Source organism: Somniosus microcephalus, chromosome 5 (genome assembly GCF_052327205.1).
Source record: "Somniosus microcephalus isolate GS21.2 chromosome 5, FLI_Smic_1.0, whole genome shotgun sequence".
Taxonomy (NCBI): Eukaryota; Metazoa; Chordata; class Chondrichthyes; order Squaliformes; family Somniosidae; genus Somniosus; species Somniosus microcephalus.
This window is the reverse complement of record NC_140991.1, coordinates 122,059,567-122,082,756: the sequence shown is the minus strand read 5'-3', so window position 1 is coordinate 122,082,756 and position 23,190 is coordinate 122,059,567. Positions and strand designations below refer to the sequence as shown.

At 43.5% G+C, this 23,190-nt stretch overlaps 1 protein-coding gene across 1 annotated transcript in view; it reads left to right on the top strand.

Moving 5' to 3' along the window:
• The first annotated feature begins 12,745 nt into the window (after window positions 1-12,745).
• Window positions 12,746-23,190, top strand: part of LOC147117286 (ATP-binding cassette sub-family A member 13-like) — a 108,125-nt gene continuing 97,680 nt past the window's right edge. Inside the window, exons 1-2 of the mRNA XM_085988135.1 lie at window positions 12,746-12,993; window positions 13,115-13,208. Of these exons, the coding sequence (XP_085844261.1) occupies window positions 12,925-12,993; window positions 13,115-13,208 (163 nt within the window). The 5' untranslated portion in view covers window positions 12,746-12,924. The remainder of the gene's footprint in view (window positions 12,994-13,114; window positions 13,209-23,190) is intronic.

Below are 23,190 nucleotides of genomic sequence, written 5' to 3'. Positions count from 1 at the left end.
TGGGGAAACTTTAAAAGACAGCAAAAAATAACAAAAAGATTAAGAAAGGGAAGATAGATTATGAAAGTAAATTAGCAAAAAATATAAAAACAGATAGTAAGAGTTTTTATAGTTATATAAAAAGAAAAAGGGTGGCTAAAGTAAATGTTGGTCCCTTAGAGGATGAGACCGGGAAATTAATGGTGGGAAATATGGAGATGGCAAAAACACTGAATGAATATTTTGTATCAGTCTTTACAGTAGAAGACACTAAGAATATCCCAACACTGGACAAACAGGGGGCTAAAGGGGGGGAGGAGCTAAACACGATCAAAATCACTAAGGAAGTGGTACTCGGTAAAATAATGGGACTCAAGGCGGATAAATCACCTGGACCTGATGGCTTACATCCTAGGGTCTTGAGGGAAGTGGCGGTAGGGATTGTGGATGCATTAGTAATAATTTTCCAAAACTCCCTGGACTCAGCAAAGGTCCCGGCAGACTGGAAAACTGCTAATGTAACACCATTATTTAAAAAGGGCAGTAGACAGAAGGCTGGAAACTAACATTTGTGGTAGGTAAAATTTTGGAGTCCATTATTAAGGAGACAGTGACAGGACATTTGGATAATCATAATTTAATAGGACAAAGTCAGCATGGTTTTATGAAGGGGAAGTCATGTTTGACAAATTTGCTGGAGTTCTTTGAGGAAGTAACATATAGGGTGGATAAAGGGGAACCAGTGGATGTAGTGTTTTTAGACTTCCAAAAGGCATTTGACAAGGTGCCACACAAAAGATTATTGCTTAAGATAAAAAAATAACGGGATTGGGGGTAATATTCTGGCATGGATAGAGGATTGGCTATCTAACAGAAGGCAGAGAGTTGGGATAAATGGTTCATTCTCAGACTGGCAATCAGTAACTAGTGGTGTTCCGCAGGGGTCAGTGCTGGGTCCCCAACTCTTTACAATCTATATTAACGATTTGGAGGAGGGCCGAGTGTAACATATCAAAGTTGCAGATGATACTAAGATGGGAGGGAAAGTAGTGAGTGAGGAGGACATAAAAAACCTGCAAGAGGACATAGACAGGCTAAGTAAGTGGGCAGAGATTTGGCAGATGGAATACAATACTGGAGAGTGTGAGGTTATGCACTTTGGCAGGAAAAATCGTAGAGCAAGTTATTATCTTAATGGCAAGAAACTGGAAAGTACTGAAGTACAAAGGGATCTGGGGGTCCTGGTGCACGAAACTCAAAAGGTTAGTATGCAGGTGCAGCAAGTGATTAAGAAGGCCAATGGAATGTTGGCTTTCATTGCTAGGGGGATAGAATATAAAAATAGGGAGGTATTGCTTCAGTTGTACAAGGTACTGGTGAGACCGCACCTGGAATACTGCATACAGTTTTGGTGTCCATACTTAAGAAAAGACATACTTGCTCTCGAGTCAGTACAAAGAAGGTTCACTCGGTTAATCCCGGGGATGAGGGGGTGGTCATATGAGGAGAGGTTGAGTAGATTGGGACTCTACTCATTGGAGTTCAGAAGAATGAGAGGCGATCTTATTGAAACATATAAGATTGTGAAGGGGTTGGATCGGGTGGATGCGGGGAGGATGTTCCCGATGATGGGTGAAACTAGAACTAGGGGGCACAGTCTTAGAATAAGGGGCTGCTCTTTCAAAACTGAGATGAGGAGGAACTACTTCACTCAGAGGGTGGTAGGTCCATGGAATATGCTGCCCCAAAAAGCTGTAGAAGCTACATCATTACATAAATTTAAAACAGAAATAGACAGTTTCCTAGAAGTAAAGGGAATTAAGGGTTACGGGGAGTGGGCAGGAATTTGGACATGAGTCTAGGTTCGGATCGGACATGGCCCTGTGGGTAGCGGAGCGGGCCCAGGGACCGTGTAGCCTGATCCTGCTCCTATTTTGTGTGTCTAATTCTGTTAGATGCAGGAGATGGTTCAGTGATAGTGGATTGGCGGTTAGGATCAGATCAGCCATGATCTTATTGAATGGCGGAGCAGGCTCGAGGGGCCGATTGGCCTACTCCTGCTCCTATTTCTTATGTTCTTAAGAAGGTGGCTCACCACCACCTTCTCAAGGGCAATTGGGGATGGGCAATAAATGCTGGCCTTGCCAGCAATGCCCAGATCCTATGAACTAATTTTAAAAAAGCAAGTGGTCTGTGCAGAATCCTTGAAGTCAGGACAAAGTCGTTCAGCACCTGCCACACCATTCCCTGTAGACTTTAGCAACTTTAAATAACTGCACAAACCACCAGAAGACCCTTGAGATGTCTCTGATAGCACCCTGGAAGGAACCAGAGGCAAACAAATTGAGAGCAGTGGTGACTTTCACAGCCACAGGTAATGCGTGTCCAGCGGGTAGCAGGTCTTCTTCTAGGAGGCTGCAGATGTCTGCCACCACCTGATGTAACAACCTCAGTCTGCAGAAGCACTACTCTTCCAAGAGGTCGAGGGAGCTGAGCCTCTGTCTGTAAGCTCTGTGACGTGGGTAGTGCCTCCTGTGACCTCAGGCCCTCTGCTGTACACCTCACTCTTGTATACCTCCCTCCTGTGCACCTCCTTCCTGAATTACTCTCTCCTGTGGACGTGTTGATCCCACCACAGCACATCATCGCAGCCGTGGATGGCGATGGTCTTCCTCTTCTGACGTGCTGTCAAACACATCCAACGCGCCTCCCATCCTGATCGTGTCAGTTTGAAAGCATTGAAGGTTGAGGAAAAACCTGTATCCATGCAAGAACTCTCTGCCAAACGTTTGCCAGATTAGTGAGGTTTTATTTAGATGGGACAATGACAAGTTTAAATACCTACCTGAACTGCGGCTCAATCACGCCTCCGTTTCACTGGTCAGTTCCTCAAGCCCCGTTAAATCCGTGCTGGAGACTTTAAATTTAAAGGTAAGTTAAATTCAATTTAAATACAGCTCATTAACGTCTCCTAAAGACGTTAATTGCACCAATAATTACTTGCCTATCTGCAATCATTAAAGCTCCGACTTTGGTTAGAGGTTAGAAGCAGGCATCCAAACGCGCCACCATTAAACTTGTAAGTGGGCACTTTGAAGTGGGATTGCGGTCACGATTGAAAAATCATTAATTTTAAGTCCCCAAGTTCCCACCCGCCCCCAACCCACTTGTTCTTGGGAGTTTAAAATTCCCCCCATTGGCTTTGGCCCCTGCCATTAATTTCGTACCCTTGCCACCAATTCCAGCTCCCTACCCGGCCACTATGAGACTGAATCAGACAGTTTGCAATTTCAGCATTCTTTTTGACTCTAAGCATAGCTTCTCATAGAATCAAAGAATCATAAAATGATACAGCACAGAAGGAATCCATTCGGCTCATCATGCCTGTGTCAACTCTTTGAAAGAGCTTAATCCCACTCCGCTGCTCTTTCCCCATAGCCCTACAAATTTTCTCCCTTCAAGTATTGATCTAATTCCCTTTTGAAAGTTATTATTGAATCTGCTTCCTCTGACTCTTGTGTATCCACTTCTTTCGCTGTATTATTGGTGGCTGTGCCTTCAGCCACCTGGAACCCACAGAATGATCTTCCGAAACCCCTCCATCTCCTTCTCCTGCTTTAAGACCCTCCTTAAGCCCCATCTCTTTTTCCCACTCATCCTAATATATTCTTCTTTGGCTCCATGTCCATTTCTTGATTTGTGATGTGTGTTGGGGCATTTTTCTACAATAAATGCGCTATATAAATACAAGTTGTTGTCTTTCTGTCATTCTAATGAAGGGTCATTGACCTGAAACGTTAACTCTGTTTCTCTCTCCACAGATGCTGCCTGACCTGCTGAGTATTTCCAGCATTTTCTGTTTTTATTTCAGATTTCCGCATCCGCAGTATTTTGCTTTTGTATTGTTGTCGTCTTTGTTTTCCCTGCTCTTGCCTGTACCCATGTTCCCATCCACCAATAGCTGACTTGGAGGTCTTATTAAAAGCAATGTTGCTGATTAACTATGATTTACATAGTTGAAAGATGTACAAGATGACAACTGCTTATTTGTAGGTTGGAGACCAAGGCACGCGTTTTGCCACCAAAGGTGAACCCGGAAGTACAGAGAAGAAAATCAAGCACTAGGATTCTTAATTATTGTACAATAAGCATTGTTGAGTGAAGGCTGTTCAGTCTAAGAGAGGTTTCAGTTACAGCCTCTCGTGCGAAGAAGGTGTTGCTAGCATTTTTGGGTATTGTTCAGTTTTCAGGATTCTTTCCTATAATTACTAATGTTACCACACCTAATTATGCAATATTCATTTTGATTCACCATTTCAATATGTTGAAACCAGTATACATCCTTGTTCTGAAAAGAGAAAACCTAGGTTAACACTTTAGGTAGGTACATTAAACCTGTCATTTCCCCTTACGGATATGAAAGGAGCTACTTTGTTATTTCCAGCATTTTCTGTTATTGGTTATTTCAGACATTCAGCTTTTTGGCATTTACTATTTTTCTTTTAATCCTATTCCCTTGCTCCATTGTGTGGACTTTTATACTTCTGCACGTAGAATAGGGAAACTAGGTTGAACAGCTACAATTCTATTTTTATGAAATACTTTTTCATTAAAAAGCTAATATAGGTATGATTTTGGAACTAAAGATTACTAACATAAACTTCACTAATTTTATAAAAAGGGTGTTAGCAATACAAAATGGAAATAGGGCCAAAGAATTTCTAACGTGGACAAAATGTGGCAGAATCACATCCTCGGGACTCAGATAATGTCAAAATTGAATGATTTAAGTTTCAGCTGCAGATAGTGGGTGGCTGATGCAAGGATATTGGTGCTGTATATAATGGCCCCTATTATAAAGCACAAACTTGTTTGAACAAATGGTGTTGTATGACCTCCACCACTTTGTCTTTTTTGGGAAAATTGGGATTGCTCGCTGAAAAAGGAATTGGCTTATTGGGCCAAATGGCCTTTTCCTATTCCTAACAATTCTTGTGTCCTTAAAGCAGAGCTCAAAACTTCTGGGAGCCAGATCCTGGGTCAAAAGAGGCCCAGAAGGTAAGTTTAAAATGCATTTTTCAAGTTTCCTTGTGGACCTGTAGGGGCAGGAGTGGTTCTGTAACCTTCATAAGGAGGTCTTGGGCTTCCCCCCCTCCCCCCCCCCTCCCCCTCACCTTCCCCCAGATCATGGCCAGATCCTCCACTAACAGCCAAGGACCATTCCTATGGGTCCCCGGCTGTGGCCTCCTGACACAAATTTCTACTCCCGCCCACTGGCCAGGCTGTCAATTTGGCCTCCACGTCCCCAGCCTTGCAGGGGTTTTCCCCATGCTACCGCGCTCCCCCACTGCCTCCCTGTTAATAACGGGGCCAATATTTCAGTGAGCGTGGTCAATCTATGGAACAGGCTCCTTAGGGAGATGGTGGAAGCAGATAATATTGATTCAGTCAACTGCAAATTAGATACATTTCTTTCAGAAAATAACATTTCGGGATACAGTATATGAGTCATTTCAGACATGATGTGTGGTTAGTGTAGCATGCTTGGGAGGAAAAAGGTATCTTTGGCTCCCAAAGCTCTACACCACTGGGGTTTTCCTCGTGTCATTTCTGGGTCTATTGTAAATTGATTGATAGAGATTGATTGCTATGATTAGTCAACAACTCCATTATTATTGTATCATGCAACTGCCAGGATGGTAGAAAATGAACTAGATGGACCATGGTCATTTTTCATCTAGCAATTCCTATGTTCCTATCCCCCACCATTAAATCCCTCACCCCCTTTGAAGAGAAGATCATGGAGTTAAGAACATAAGAACATAAGAAATAAGAGCAGGAGTAGGCCAAACGGCCCCTCGAGCCTACTCCGCCATTCAATAAGATCATGGCTGATCATCGACCTCAACTCCACTTTCCCGCTCGATCTCCATATCCCTTGATTCTCCTAGAGTACAAAAATCTATCTATCTCCGCCTTGAATATACTCAAAAGACTCAGCATTCACAGCCCTCTTGGGCAGAGAATTCCAAAGATTCACAACCCTCTGACTGAAGAAATTCCTCCTCATCTCGGTCTTAAATGGCCTACCCCTTATCCTGAGACTATGTCCCCTAGTTCTAGACACTCCAGGGGGAAACAACCTCTCAGCATCTACCCTGTCAACCCCCTTCAGAATCTTGTATGTTTCAATGAGATCACCTCTCATTCTTCTAAACTCCAGAGAGTATAGGCCCAATCTACACAATCTCTGAGTTAATGGACACTCAGTCAGCATTTGCTATGGGAGATGGTGAGAGTGGCAACATCTTGCCAGTGCTAAGTTAGTGACTGAGTCCATACACTGTCACCCTAGCACCTCTGTGAAGCACTACACAGACACAACGGTCCACTACTTTTCTTTGCCTCCTTAATCCCAAGGGAGGTCATACTCACCCATTCTCAGATTTTACCCTCCTTTCCTGTAGATCCACCACAGCAATGAGGGAAACGGAGGAGAAAGATGATGAGGAGAAGGAGGAGCTGGGGAGATATTTCTCCCTCATCACATATGACGATGATGATGCGGAAGAGGAGTATGAAAACAGGGACACCTTCCGCGTGTCGCTCATCCAGGCATGTCTTCCATCTGCCCCAACCCATGGCAACTCACCAGCTGTAGCACTTGCTTCCTTTCTCCCAGCCACCAGCTCAGATACTTTCAGCTGGAAAGATTTCAAAGGGGGTGAAAGGTTTTCGGCACTGCAGCCTGGTCCTCCTGATGACATCCCTGCTTGTGTCCTCCTGTGCAATGTGCAACCAGGCTGCGTTGGTCTCTTCATTGGAAGGGAAGAGAACCTCCCTGTGTGCTGTGACTCCCTCCATAAGTATATGGAGGGAGTCATGGGAGAGCCTGGGTGCAGCCGTGCACCTCTGGTTCTTGACCCTTCCGCCAATGGGAACAGTTTCTCGATCTACTCTGTCTAGACCCCTCATGATTTTGAACACCTCTATCAAATCTCCTCTCAACTTTCTCTGCTCTAAGGAGAATAACCTTCTCCAGTCTATCCATAAAACTGAAGTCCCTCATCCCTGGAACCACTCTTGTAAATCTTTTCTGCACCCTCTCTAAGGTATATCAATAGGGGCAAAAACAGTTCACCAAATGTAACACTAAATAAAAGCAGACTGTTCTTGCCCCACAGAACTTATCTCTTCCTATCTCGACTCTATTTTTTCTCCCCTTGTCCAGTCTCTTCCCACCTGCATCCGCGACTCTTCTGACACCCTCCGCCACTTTAAACAGTTTCCAGTTTCCTGGCCCCAACCGTCTCCTTTTCACTATGGACGTCCAATCCCTCTACACCTTCATCCCCCACCAGGATGGCCTGAGGGTGCTCTGCTCCTTCCTTGAACAGAGGCCCAACCAGTCCCCATCCACCACCACCCTCCTCCGCCTGGCTGAACTTGTTCTCACATTGAACAATTTCTCCTTTGACTCCACTCACTTCCTCCAAATTAAAGGTGTTGCTATGGGAACCTGCATGGGTCCTAGCTATGCCTGCCTTTTCGTGGGATATGTGGAACATACTTTGTTCCAGTCCTACTCGGGTCCCCTCCCTCACCTCTTTTTCCGGTACATTGATGACTGTATCGGTGCGGTTTCCTGCTCTCGCCCTGAACTAGAAAATTTCATTCACTTTGCTTCCAATTTCCACCCTTCCCTCACCTTCACATGGTCCACCTCCGACTCTTCCCTTCCCTTCCTTGACTTCTCTGTCTCCATCTCTGGGGATAGGCTATTGACAAACATTCACTACAAGCCCACTGACTCCCACAGCTACCTGGACTACACTTCCTTCCACCCCGCTTCCTGTAAGGACTCTAATCCATTCTCCCAATTTCTCTGTCTCCGCCGCATCTGCTCTGACGATGCCACTTTCCATACTAGTGCTTCTGACATGTCTTCCTTTTTCCTCAACCGAGGATTCCCCTCTACTGTGGTTGACATGGCCCTTGACCGTGTTCATTCTATTTCCCGCACTTCTGCTCTCACCCCTTCCCCTCCCTCCCAGAACCACGATAGGGTTCCCCTTGTCCTCAACTTTCACCCCACCAGCCTCCACATTCAACAGATCATCCTCCACCATTTCCGCCAGCTCCAGCGTGACCCCACCACCAAACACATCTTCCTCTCACCTCCCCTTTCAGCATTCCGTAGGGACCGCTCCCTCTGCGACACCCTGGTCCATTCCTCTATCACCCCCAACACCCCATCCCCTTCACCCGGTACCTTCCCGTGCAAGCGCAGGAGATGCAACACATGCCCTTTTACCTCCTCCTTTCCCACTGTCCAAGGCCCCAAACACTCCTTCCAGGTGAAACAGCGATTTACTTGTACTTCTTGCAATTTAGTATACTGTATTCGCTGCTCACGATGCGGTCTCCTCTACATTGGGGAGACCAAATGCAGATTGGGTGACCGCTTTGCGGAACACCTCTGTTCAGTCCGTAAGGGTGACCCCGAGCTTCCGGGCGCCTGTCACTTTAATTCTCTGCTCCACTCCCACTCAGACCTCACCGTCCTCGGCCTCGTACACTGTTCCAATGAAGCTCAACGTAAGCTCGAGGAACAGCACCTCATCTTTCGATTAGGCACTTTACAGCCTTCTGGACTCAACATAGAGTTCAACAATTTCAGACCATAACCTCTGCCGCTATCTTTTTTTCCCTCTCTCACATGCAGCTGTCTTTCATGCTGCCATCGCCATTTACACTACATCTAGAGCCATCTTTTCTTTCTTAACTTGTCGCATTACCATCTCCTTTTGCCTTGCACCATCATCCCTTTTGTTCTTTCCTCCCCTCCCCCCTTTCCCTGCCCCTGCACTTGCTTAAAAACCTGTTCCATCGCCAGCTTTTTCCAGTTCTGACGAAGGGTCATCGACCTGAAACGTTAACTCTGTTTCTCTCTCCACAGATGCTGCCTGACCTGCTGACTATTTCCAGCATTTTCTGTTTTTATTTCAGATTTCCAGCATCCACAGTATTTGGCTTTTGTACTAAATAAAAGCAACTTGCTGCCAAGTTTACAGGTGCTACCAATTCGGGAAATTTCCTTAGAGGCCATCTTTTGAACTTGGTGGTACATTTTATCAAATCAAACTTATATAAACATCTTTTATTTGTCTCTTAGGTAAAATCTAATTTCCTTGTCCAGAGGGTTCACTGATTCTCAGTACTGGACAAATTCTAAGTGTAAGATTATCAGAGGCAGTTATGCACTGTTGTTTAAGGCCAAACACAAAAATGGCTAAAGTTGCATCTATCACGGGGGACTACCGGATAGCATTCATGTATTCTTTTCTTTTTTTAACTCTCTTTTCTCACATTTTCTTCCTCTCATTTTTATATTTCTTCCTTCACAAACCATCAAATTAGGATCGGGACTATTGCTGATGTGGAGGGTAAACATCAGCATGGGCTGATTGGGCCCGACAGCCTGTTTTTGTGTTGTAATTTCTATGCAATTATATGTAATCAACAGCAACTTACATTTATATAGTGCTTTGAATGTAGAAAAATATCCCACAGGCGCTTCACAGGAGTGTAATCAGGCAATAATTGACACGGAGCCAAAGAAGAAGACATTCATACAGGTGACTAAAAGTTTGGTCAAAGAGGTAGGTTTGAAGGAGGGTCTTCAAGGAGGAGGAAAAACGTGGAGAGGCGGAGAGGTTAAGGGAGAGAATTCCAGAGCTTAGGGCCTAACCGGCTGAAGGTACGGCCGCCAATGATGGAGCAAAACTGCCCAGGTATGTCCTGTCCACAAAAAGCAGGACAAATCCAATCTGGCCAGTTACTGCCCCATCAGTCTACTCTCAATCATCAGCAAAGTGATGGAAGGTGTCATTGACAGTGCTATCAAGTGGCACTTACTCAACAATAACCTGCTCACCAATGCTCAGTTTGGGTTCCGCCAGGACCACTCCCGACCTCATTACAGCCTTGGGCCAAACATGGACAAAAGAGCTGAATTCCAGAGGTGAGGTGAGAGTGACTGCCCTTGACATCAAGGCAGCATTTGACCGAGTGTGGCATCAAGGAGCCCTAGTAAAACTGAAGTCAATGGGAATCGGGGAAACTCTCCACTGGGTGGAGTCATACCTAGCTCAAAGGAAGATGGTTGTGGTGGTTGGAGGTAAATCATCACAGCCCCAGGACATCGCTGCAGGAGTTCCTCAAGGCAGTGTCCTAGGCCCAACCATCTTCAGCTGTTTCATTAATGACCTTCCCTCCAACATAAAGTCAGAAATGGGGATGTTTGCTGATGATTGCACAGTGTTCTGTGCCATTCACAACTCAGATAATGAAGCAGTCCAAGCAACAAGACCTGGATGATGTTCAGGCTTGGGCTGATAAGTGGCAGGTAACATTCGTGCTGCACAAGTGCCAGGCAATGACGATCTCCAACAAGCGAGAGTCTAACCACCACCCCATGACAGTCAATGGCATTACCATCACCAAATTCCCCCACCATCAACGCCCTGGGGGTCACCATTGACTAGAAACTTAACTGGACCAGCCACATAAATACTGTGGCAACAAGAGCAGGTCAGAGCCTAGTTATTCTGCGGCTAGTGTCTCACCTCCTGACTCCCCAAAGCCTTTCCACCATCTACAAGGCACAAGTCAGGAGTGTGATGGAATATTCTCCACTTGCCTGGATCAGTGCAGCTCCAACAACACTCAAGAAGCTCGACACCATCCACGATAAAGCAGCCCACTTGATTGGCACCCCATCCACCTTAAACATTCACTCCCTCCACCACCGGCGTACCGTGGCTGCAGTGTGTACCATCTACAAGATGCACTGCAGCAACTCACCAAGGTTTCTTCAGCAGCACCTCCCAAACTCACGACCTCTTCCACCTAGAAGGACAAGGGCAGCAGGCGCATGGGAACACCACCACCTCCAAGTTCCCCTCCAAGTCACACACCATCCTGACTTAGAAGTATATCGCCGATCCTTCATCGTTGCTGGGTCAAAATCCTGGAACTCCCTTCCTAACAGCACCATGGGAGTACCTTCATCATATGGACTGCAGCGGTTCAAGAAGGTGGCTCACCACCACCTTCTCAAGGGCAATTAGGGATGGGCAATAAATGCTGGCCTTGCCAGCGACGCCCACATCCCATGAAGGAAATAAAAAATAGACCCGTGATACGCGGGTTGTTTTTAAATTCCTTACAAATCCGGTTTTTATATATTGCTGGTATGTATTCATTGTTGGCTCCGATATGATGTAAGATAACACCGTTTGATGAAACGAAACTTGCAATTTTGGAGGCTGAGTAACCATCGCCAGAACTCACAAACAAGCACCAAGACGGAGCTTGGCTGGTGGTGAAAAGGGCCCTTCCCGCCAGATCCTTCATGCACTCCCGACGTCTCTGCTCCACCGCATGCTGCCCGCGAGGAGGCTGCGCTTGGGACAAGACCGTCATCCATCTCCTTCTGGAATGTGCCTTGCAAAGAAGGTCTGGAAAGAGATGCAGTGGTCTTTCACAGAATCACAGAAACCCCACAGTGCAGATAGAGGCCATTTCGGCCCATCGAGCCTGCACCGACACATATCCCACCCGATCCCCGTAACCCCTACACCAACACATATCCCACCCTATCCCCATAACCCCACATATTTAATCCCCCCTTTGTCGAGGTTCATCCCGAGCAGCTCCGTAACACAGGACTCTGTGCTCTACGGACTGTTCCCAGGGACGCACACCGACACAAACATCAACTGCTGCTGGAAGATCATCAACTCGGTGAAAGACGCCCTTTGGTCTGCCCGAAACTTGCTGGTCTTCCAGAGCAAGGAGTTGTCCACGACCGAGTTTTGCAGACTGGCACATTCCAAGGTCCAGGAGTACGTGCTGAGGGATGCACTAAAGGTTGGTGCCGCCGCCGCAAAGGCACGATGGGGAAGGGCCACAGTTTAAGGCCCTCCCGCCAGTGTACACCGAGGGGCTGAAACCAGTAGAAAACACCCCCTCGGGCCGTATGATGTACAAGTGTGTAAACTGTAAATGCACTTGTAATCTGTTGATGTAAAGAGAGTACCATGTACTGCATTCATGTGTATTATGCCATATGTAATATGATTGCTGGATTGTAGTGTAATGTAAGTTGACAAGTGTTGGAATGTATCTTGGCCACCTCGGGCTGTATGACTTATAAAATATGTAATGAAAATGCACCTGTTTGTGTAAAGAGAGGACCATGTACTGCTTTCATCTGTAGTATGATTTGTGGAGTGCATTGTAATGTATTTTAAACAAGCTTTGATATATGTAATGATAAATGTAATGTCATTTGTAAATTGAATGCCATGTACTGAAGTTAATTTGTACTGTACCAGATGTGGACTGTATTGTCATGTACATGAACAAAGATTTTTATGAATAAATATATATTTTTGAAAAAAAATATGGACTGCAGCGGTTCAAGAAGGTGGCTCACCACCACCTTCTCAAGGGCAATTAGGGATGGGCAATAAATGCTGGTCTTGCCGGCGACGCCCACATCCCATGAAGGAAATAAAAAATAGACCCGTGATAAGCGGGTTGTTTTTAAATTCCTTACAAATCCGGTTTTTATATATTGCTGGCATGTATTCATTGTTGGCTCCGATATGATGTAAGATAACACCGTTTGAGGAAACGAAACTTGCAATTTTGGAGGCCGAGTAACCGAGCTGCTGTTGCAGGTGAGAGGAGGTTCTTCTTCCTAACAGGATTATGCAGCCTTGTCCCTCATTCACTCCTGCACTGGCGAGGACTCCGGTGGCGAGACACGCTCCTCACCCGTGGCCATTGATCTCGGGGAAACGCAATTCTCAGCCAGTTTCTCACCAGCAGCAAATACACTGAGCGTTCGCCTTCAAGGCAGATGAAATTGCCATCATGGCCAGATTTATTCGCCAGTTTTGTGTGCTCTTTTGGAAAAACTGGCTCTGCCGTATAAGAAAGCCGGTAAGGTTTATGTCACTTTTAACTGCGCGAATTGTGGGCATTTCGTTCAGGCAACGGTTTATTTATGTTATTGGAAACTTTGACGATTTTTATCAATGTTTCTTTCTTGTATGTGTTTCAGGTGCTGTCCCTGTCTGAGATTATCTGGCCATGTCTATTGTTTCTTATCCTGGTTGGAGTGAGAGTTCAACACGCTCCGAGTCAACGTGAAAATTGTAAGTGTCGGAATGTAGATAGAAACGATTGAAATCACAGAAATCAGTGTTTCTGCTTTACTATGTAGGAACAAGTGGCAATTTGTTGCCCTAACTGCCATTCTCTGACTAATGAGTTGATTTCGGACACTTTATTATATTTAACATCGTTCCCGTGATGTTCTCAATCAGCCTCTACCGATTAGTTATTATATCGTAAATGTAGCAGGGAGATTTCTTATGTTGACAATTTCTAGTGAAATCGTAAACCTTTGTATCGTCAGTTTTATGATTTTGTTAGAAATAGCGATCAGAGGAAATTTGCTTTGTGTCAAATTGAATGAATCAGATTCAAGAGCTGTGGAATAGACGCGGAGATCGGGTTCTGAAATCCCGCAACCCGAAACCCAGTGAATACAACTGGAATATTTGCAAATACACACAGGAAAGGTTAGATTGTCTGGTATCGGGAGATCGGGAATTGAGGTGTTATAATCGATATTAATGAATAATCTTTGAGCTGTCCTTAGGGTACATTATTCATTCACCTGTGGCGAAGGTTTGCCAAAGAGATGAAATTATAATACACCTAAACCTGATCAAAATTTCCATAGGTTTGAATTGGAAGCTACTGTTGACTTAAACATTTTCAAGTGACTGGAAACGAACTTGTAAGGGGAGAGAGATGAACCAGTTGCGGTCCATGTCAGAATTAACCAGTATGAAAGAACAGGGAGGAGGTGTACCGCTGCAATGGGATGCACCTGATCCTGGCTGGAACCAAGATCCCAGCATAAAGGCTAAATAGGACTGTAGAAACATATAAGAACATAAGAAATAGGAGCAGGAGTAGGCCATTTGGCCCTTCGAGCCTGCTCTGCCATTCAATAAGGTCATGGCTGAACTTTTACCTCATCTGCTCTATCCCCATATCCCTTGATTCCCTTAATATTCAAACATCTATCGATCTCTGTCTTGAATATACTCAATGACTGAGCCTCCACAGCCCTCTGGGGTAGAGAATTCCAAAGATTCACCACCTTCTGAGTGAAGAAATTTCTCCTCATTTCAGCCCTAAATGGCTGACTCCTTATTCTGAGACTGTGACCCCTGGTTCTAGACTCCCCAGCCAGGGGAAACATCCTCCCTACATCTATCCTGTCAAGTCCTGTAAGAATTTTGTATATTTCAATGAGATCACCTCTCATTCTTCTAAACTCTAGAGAATATAGGCCTAGTTTACTCAATCTCTCCTCATAGGACAATCCCCCCATCCCAGGAATCAGTCTGGTGGACCTTCGTTGCACTCCCTCTATGGCAAGTATATCCTTCCTTAGGTAAGGAGACCAAAACTATACACCCAGATCCCTCTGAACCCCAACATTTCCCAATCTCTCACCATTTAAAAAATACTGTGCTTTTCTATTTTTCCTTCCAAAGTGTATAACTTCACATTTCTCCACATTATATTCCATTTGTAATTTTCTTGCCCACTCATTTAGCTTGTCTATATCCCCTTGAAACCTTTTTGCATCCTCCTCACAACTACATTCCCACCCAGCTTTGTACCATCAGCAAACTTGGATATATTACATTTGGTCCCCTCATCCAAATCATTGATGTAGATTGTGAATAGCTGAGGCCCAAGCACTGACCCTTACGGTACCCCACTAGTTACAGCCTGTCAACCCGAAAATGACCCGTTTATTCCTACTCTCTGTTTTCTGTCCATTAACCAATCCTCAATCCATGCTAGTATATTACCCCCAATCCCATGAGCCCTAATTTTGTTTAATAACCTCTTGTGTGGCACCTTATTGAATGCCTTCTGAAAATCCAAATACACCACATCCGCTGGTTCCCCCTTATATATTCTGCTAGTTACAACCTCAAAAAACTCTTAACAGATTTGTCAAACATGATTTCCCTAACATGATTTCCCTTTCATAAATCCGTGTTGACTCTGCCCAATCTTATTATTATTTTCTAAGTGCTCTGTTACCACGTCCTTAATAATAGATTCTAGCATTTTCCCTACTACTGACGTCAGGCTAACTGGTCTTTAGTTCCGCGTTTTCTCTCTCCCTCCTTTCTTAAATAGTAGGGTTACTATTGTTACCTTCCAATCCGCGGGAACCGTTCTAGAATCTATGGAATTTTGGAAAATGACAACCAATGCATCCACTATCGCTATAGCCACCTCTTTCAAAACCTTAGGATGTAGGCCATCGGGTCCAGGAGATTTATCGGCTTACAGTTCCATTAATTTCTCTAGTACTTTTTTTTACTAATGCTAATTTCTTTCAGTTCCTCATTCTTGCTAGACCCTTGGTTCTCCACTATTTCTGAGAAGGTTTTTGTGTCTTCTTCCGTGAAGACAGACAAAGTATTTGATTAATTTATCAGCCATTTCCTTATTCCCCATTATCATTTCTCCTGTCTAAGCGTCCCACATTTACTTTCGCTAATCTTTCCCTTTTTACATACCTATAGAAGCTTTTACAGTCTTTTTATCTCGCTAGTTTACTGTCATATTCTATTTTCCTTTCTTTATCAATTTCTTGGTCCTCCTTTGCAGAATTCTAAAATCCTCCCAATCCTCAGGCTTGCTACTCTTTTTGGCAACATTATTAGCCTCTTCCTTTGATCTAATACTATTTTTAACTTCTCTTGTTAGCCACGGTTGGACCACTTTTCCTGTGGGGTTTTTGTGCCTTAAAGGAATGTATATTTGTTGTAAATTATGTATTCTTTAAATGCTAGCCATTGCTTGTCTACCATCATACCTTTTAATGTAGTTTATCAATCTACCTTTGCCAACTCGCCCCTCATACCTAGGTAGTTTGCTTTGTTTAGATTTAAGCCCCTAGTTTCGGATTTAACTAAATCACTTTCAAACTCAATATAAAATTCTATCATATTATGGTCACTCTTCTCCAAAGGCCCCTTTACTACAAGGTTATTAATTAATCCTTTCTCATTGCACAATACTAGATCTAAAATAGCCTGTTCCCTAGTTGGTTCCTCAACATACTGATCTAGAAAACTATCTCGCATACATTCCGTGAACGTGTCCTGCACACTATTACTGCAAATTTGCTTTGCCCAGTCTATATGTAGATTAAAGTCCCCAATAGCCTGTTCCCTAGTTGGTTCCTCAACATACTGATCTAGAAAACTATCTTGCATACATTCCATGAACTTGTCCTCCACACTATTACTGCAAATTTGCTTTGCCCAGTCTATATGTAGATTAAAGTCCCCCATGATCACTGTATTACCCTTGTTACATGCACCTCTAATTTCCTGATTTATACTCTGCCCTACATTACAACTACTGTTTGGGGGCCTATAAACAACTCCCACCAATGTTTTCTGCCCCTTGCTGTTTCTTAGCTCCACCTAAACTGATTCTGCATCTTGTCTTTTGGAGCTAAGATCCTTTCTCTCTACTGTCTTTATTCCATCCTTTATTGTCAGGGCTACCCCTCCTCCTTTTCCATTTTGCCTATCTCTTCTAAAAGTTATATTCCTGGAATATTTAGTTCCCAACCTTGTCCACTTTGCAACCACATCTCCGTTATGGCTATTAGATCAAACCTGTTAATTTCTATCTGTGCTATTCATCTATTTTGTTGCGAATGCTTCACACATTCAGATATAGTGCCTTTAGCTTTGACTTATTTCTATTTTTCTTTGATGTCCCCTTAGTCATTGATACCTTATTACCTTTGTTAGTCTCTCTGACCCTTCGTGACCCACTCTGCTTATTTTTAATGAAAAGCCTACACTGCTCTGGAGCCTTGACATTTCTCTCCGCTGCTTTTAAATTTACTTTTTCCTGAATCCTTCCTCCCCCCCCCCCCCCCAACCCCTTCATTAGATTAAAGTCCTGTCTATTGCCCTAGGTATTTGATTCGCCAAGACACTGGTAACGGCCCGGTTTAAGTGGAGCCCATCCCAACGGAACAGCTCCCTCTTTCCCCAGTGCCAGTACCCCATGAACTGAAACCCCCATCTCCTACACCACTCTTTGAGCCACGCATTTAAACCTCTAATCTGTTTATCCCTATGCCAATTTGCGCGTGGCTCAGGTAACACTCGAGATTATTACCTTTGAGGTTCTGCTTTTTAATTTGGATCCTAGCTCCTCAAACTCCCTCAGCAGAATCTCATTCCTAGTTCTACCTATGTCGTTGGTTCCTACATGGACCACGACGACTGGATCCTCCCCTTTCCACTCCAAGTTCTTCTCTAGCCAAGAGGAGATGTCTTTAACCCTGGCACTGGGCAGGCAACACAACCTTTGGAACTGTCGGTCACGGCTGTAGCGAACAGTATCTATTCCCCCTTACTATACTGTCCCCTACCACAACTACATTCCCTTTCACTCCCCCCACTTGAATGGCCTCCTGCTGCACCATGGTGCCATGGTCAGCTTGCTCATCCATTCAGCCTTACCGTTATTTTGACAGGAAAATCTGGGCCAACAATTCAGTAGAAAAATGAATAGTGCCAGAGGACTGGCAGACAGCAAATGTAATTCCTATCTTTAAAAAGTGAGATAGAACTAATCCAGGGAACTATAGACCTGTTAGCTTAATGTCAGTGCTAGGAAAGATACTAGAATCTTTGCTAAAAATGAGGAATCAAAACATCTAGAGATGGAGAATATAATAAAAAATAGTCGGCATTGATTTCTAAAAGCAAGGTCATGTTTAACCAACCTTACTGAATTCTTTGAAGAAATAACAGAAAGACTAGACAAGGGCAATGCAGTGAATGTGGTATACATGGACTTTCAGAAAGCCTTTAATAAGTTGGTACAGCAGAGATTCATGATAAAGGTCAGGGTCTGTGGAGTCAGGAGCCAGGTAGCAGAATGGAATAAAAGATGGCTACAAAATAGAAAACGTAGGGTAGGAATTAAGCGAAGTTTCTCAAACTTCCAGAAATTGGGAAGTGTTGGGTCCACTGTTGTTTACCATATACTTAAATGAATTGGACTCAGTAATTAGAGGTATGGTGTTGAAATTTGTAGATGATACCAAACTGGGGGTGTAAATAAACAGGCTTTCAAAGTGGATGGATAAATGGCAAATTAAATTCAATATAGCCAAGTGTAAGATGGTACATTTTTGTAGGAGAAATAAGGAGGGCACTTATTCCTTGGGAGGTAAAACACTAAATGGGATAGAGGAGCAAAGAGATCCGAGATAAAAACAGAAAATGCTGGAAATACTCAGCAGGTCAGGCAGCATCTATAGAGAGAGTAACAGAGTTAAAGTTTCAGGTCGATGACCCTTCGTCAGAAAGAGATCCGAGGATACAGATGCATAAACCGTTTAAAATAGCAATGCAAGTTGACAAGGCCATTAAAGGTGCAAAGTACTGGGGTTCATTTCTAGAGGAATAGAATACAAAAACAGGGAGGTAATGTTAAATTTATATAGAACCTTGGTTAGGCCACACTTGGAGTACTGTGTGCAGTTCTGTTCTCCATACTATGAAAAGAATATTGAAGAACTGGAGAAACTGCAGAAATATTTACAAGGATGTTACCAGAATTGAGAGGATGCAATATCAGGAAAGATTGAGCAGGCTGGGACTCTTTTCTCTGGAAAAGAGAAGACTAAGATGAGACCCGTAGAGGGCTTTAAAATTATGAAGGGGTTCAATACTGTAGTGTTAACGTGGAAAAACTAGTTCCAATTGTAGGTGTGTCCAGAACAAAGGGGCATAAATATAAGATTGCCAATAACAGATCAAATAAAAAATTTCAGAGGTATTTCTTTATACAGAGAGTGGTGAGAATGTGACTCGCTACTTGAACTAATAATTCAGAGAACATGAGTTAAAATCCCACCATGGCAGTTTGAGAATTTGAATTCAGTTTAAAAAATCCAGAAATAAAAAGCTGGTATCAGTAAAAGTGACCATGAAGCTGTCGGATTGTAGTTAAAACCCAACTAATTCATTAATGTCATCTAGGAAAGGAAACCTGTCGTGCAGCTCCATTTTGTCGAAGTGGCCATTATTCATGTGTAATCCTTGACATTGAGTGTTAGCAAGTTATTTTCTCTGGGGTACATCACAGTTGAGCCCGATCTCGCCCTGGCCTGACTTCCAGACACTGGCACTTCCAGCAGTGATCATAGGAACAATAGTTGGCCATTCAGCCCCCGAGAACCATTTTCTGCCATTCAATCAGATCATGGCTGATCTGTATCTTAACTCCATCTACCCACCAAATCACTTGATAGAGATCAAAAGTGGGAACCCTGGCTGACTTACCCTTCTTTGACCCACAGGCACTGAAGCCAATTGTAGTTCTCCTACTGCCACCCCAACTGAGATCAGCTAACTCAGCACAGACCAGGGATCAACCCTGGAACCTTCCTGATCTGAATGGCTCTGTTACTTACTGAATATACTTGCTAATCTTTGGGGGAGCCAGAATGATCAGTTTTAAATCAAACCGACTTAAGTGGACACTGTTGTCTGATAAAGCAATACACTTCATTAAGTTTGTAAGTGGAGTAATGACTAATGCACAGTGATGCCATCTTGCCAGCAATCGTAACTTTATAGAAAGCTAAAATTCAACTTGGGATAAAAAGTGCCAAAAACTGCAATTCAAAAATTAGGTGCTATTTTATATTACATAGGATTACTTAGAAATTACAACATGGAAATAGGCAATTCAACCCAATCAGTCTGTGTTGGTGTTTATTCTGCACATGAGCAGCAGTCCTAAATTCATGTGCCCACTCTATTCCCAGATCTCTTTATTCCCCTTTTTGAACCATTTATCTAACCTATTCTTAAATGGCATGGTCTCTGCTTCAATCACTAGGTCTGGTAGTGAATTCCACAGCATCACAAATCCATGTAAAAAAAAATTCTCCTGGTCTGTCCTAAATCTCTAACATTTATTCTTAAATCTATGTCCATTTGTTCCAGATCCTCAACCACTGGCAAGTCTGTTTCTATTTACTCTGTCATATCCTTTCATAATTTTAAACAGATCCATAAAATCACCCATTAATCCTCCTCTGTTCTAACAAAAACAGTCCCTGTTGATATAATGGCCCAGAAATTCATGTCGGGGGCTTCCCGCGGGTGCAAGCCCCCGACCTACACTTACCTAGCGCACCGACAGTTGAAGCCTGGGCCTGTGTGGATTTCCTGTCTGTGGCCCGGTTCAGCTCCCGGCGCGTTGTGCTTGCGTGACCCAGCGGCGTACTTAGTGCGATGCGTCGGCTGGGATCACGTGAGCACTGGGCAACCAATCGGAGGATGCAAAAGTTCATTCATGAGTTTGACAGTAAGAAATGTCAAACTCATGAAAACTCCGGGTGCCCAAAACAGTACTTAAACTTGAAATAAAATTTTAAAAAAGATCACAGTATTTAAACGAACTATAAATAACTTTAAATAACTGTTTTAAACAATAAATTAAATTTTCAAAAAAAATAATTTAATAAAAAAACGGGGCTAAAAATACACTTACCTTACTGTAAAGTCTTTAAAAATAATAAACCCGTGGAAAAAAATTTCTAATTTTAATTATTAGACCACTTACCTTTTAAAATTAAGTCCTTACGTCTGCTTTTCTCAAGTGTAAAAAGTGGAGGCCTTCACGCACGGGCAAACCTGGAAAAAAAAAGGAAGTTCAACGCGCACGCGCAGACTCCTGCACGCACGCGTTCGACCTCTGAACCCCTTGGTTCAGAGGATCGGAAATGCTGGTTTCCCGCGCATGCGTAGTGCATGCAAGATTCCGGCACTTCCATCGGGTCCACGCGTGAGTACTCCGTCCGTACTCACGCATTGGGACCCGAATTTCTGGGCCATTATCTATTCTAGTGCAGATTTTTCCAGTGCTAACATTATATAGATTGATCACTGCCAGGGAAGGGTGTCTGTGTATGTTCCAGGACAGAGATTGCCTGTAAGTTTCTTTCTGTGATGACAGCACCTGTTTCAATGGTATATTATAAAAACCACCCAAATGTAACTGTTCAACTTTTAATACCTCTTTGTTGGAAGAATGTTCATGCATTAACTCTTCAAGCAATGTGGACCAGTTTACTTGACCAAATGTTCGGAAGCTGTGGGGACTGCAAATGAAAATGCTCTTTGGAGTTCTCTCCTGCGTTTTGAAGCTGAACAGTGTGCCAAAGATTGATTGAATCACACTGTTATTTGCCATTTGATTAGCTAAAAAACTGACCTTCGTCTGGCTTTTGAATAATAATTGTGGAAAAATCTGTGCTGATTCAGAATCAAGATTAATGAAAAAATTTCAAATTACTTTTTCCTTGTGATTTTATGATTGATGAAATTGGATGAAAATATGAATTATGTTTCCATACCTGTAAAAGCAGCAGTGAATGACTCAGTCAAAGAGATACCGATACTGACCAAGAGTTGCTGCTTTGGGAGCAATCAGCAATTCGGGCGCAAATTGCACTCAAAATTGTGCTAGTTTTAAAAAGTGGTGTTTTTGCTTAAGTTTCAGCTCAAACACATTTGCATATCGCTGATGAAAGGTCATCGACCTGAAGCGTTAACTCAGTTTCTCTCTCCACCGATGCTGCCTGACCTGCTGAGTATTTCCAGCATTTTCTGGTTTTATTTCAGATTTCCAACATCCGCCGTAATTTGCTTTTGTGATTTTTAAAAAAACTAGTGCAAAAGATAGTGGAAACTAGATTTGCGCTTGAAATTCCTCGATCTTTTGCGCTGGTTTGGCCAATTTTGGGCGAATTGCGCTGGAAGACACTAGCGCAACCTAGCGGAAACTCTAGGCCATTAGCTCTGCTCCAAATATCAAACCTCACTCTAAATATTTAAAACTTCATGTCAACAATCTACATCATCAGAGTTTTTTTTAATGTTAGGGTAAAATTCATTAAAAGTAAAGTAAAATTTGTAAATATGAGAAAAGCCTGGATTTGATTTTATAGCGCAGCCCTTCCGTATTTAGTTTGCTCAGACTATTAGTAAGATTAACAGTGTTTGCTGTGTGCACTCGCCAAATGTGGCTTCAAAATCAACACAATTATGACTGGCTAAATATCTACTTATGAAATTTGATCCTTCTGTAGGCACTAGTTTGATTGTTTAAAACTGTACACTAATAAGGATTCAACAGTACCTTTGGCCATGTTAATCAGCAGCTGAGATTGCATAAACATAGAAACATAGAAGATAGGAGCAGGAGTAGGCCATTCGGCCCCTCGAGCCTGCTCCGCAATTTAATGAGATCATGGCTGATCATCCAAATTCAGTGCCCTGTCCCTGCTTTCTCCCCATATCCCTTGATCCCTTTAGCCTTAAGAACTATATCTAACTCCTTCTTGAATATATTTAATGAATTGGCCTCAACTGCCTTCTGTGGTAGAGAATTCCACAGGTTCACCACTCTCTGGGTGAAGAAATTCCTTCTCATCTCTGTCCTAAATGGCTTACCCCTTACCCTTAGACTGTGACCCCTGGTTCTGGACTCCCCCACAATCAGGACCACCCTTCCTGCATCTAGTCTGTCTAGCCCTGTTAGAATTTTATAAGTTTCAATGAGATCCCCTCTCATTCTTCTAAACTCCAGCGAATATAAGCCCAATCGACCCAATCTCTCCTCATACGTCATTCCTGCCATCACCGGTATCAGTCTTGTGAATCTTCGCTGCACTCCCTCCATGGCAAGAACACCCTTCCTCAGATAAGGCGACCAAATCTGCACACAATACTCAAGGTGTGGTCTCACCAAGGCCCTGTACATCTGCAGCAAGACATCCTTGCTCCTGTACTCGAATCCTCTCGCTATGAAGGCCAACATACCATTTGCCGCCTTAACCGCCTGCTGCACCTCCATGCTTACCTTCAGCGACTGGTGCACAAGGACACCCAGGTCTCGTTGCACTTCCCCTTCTCCCAATCTATTGCCGTTCAGATAATAATCTGTCTTCCTGTTTTTGCCACCAAAGTGGATAACCTT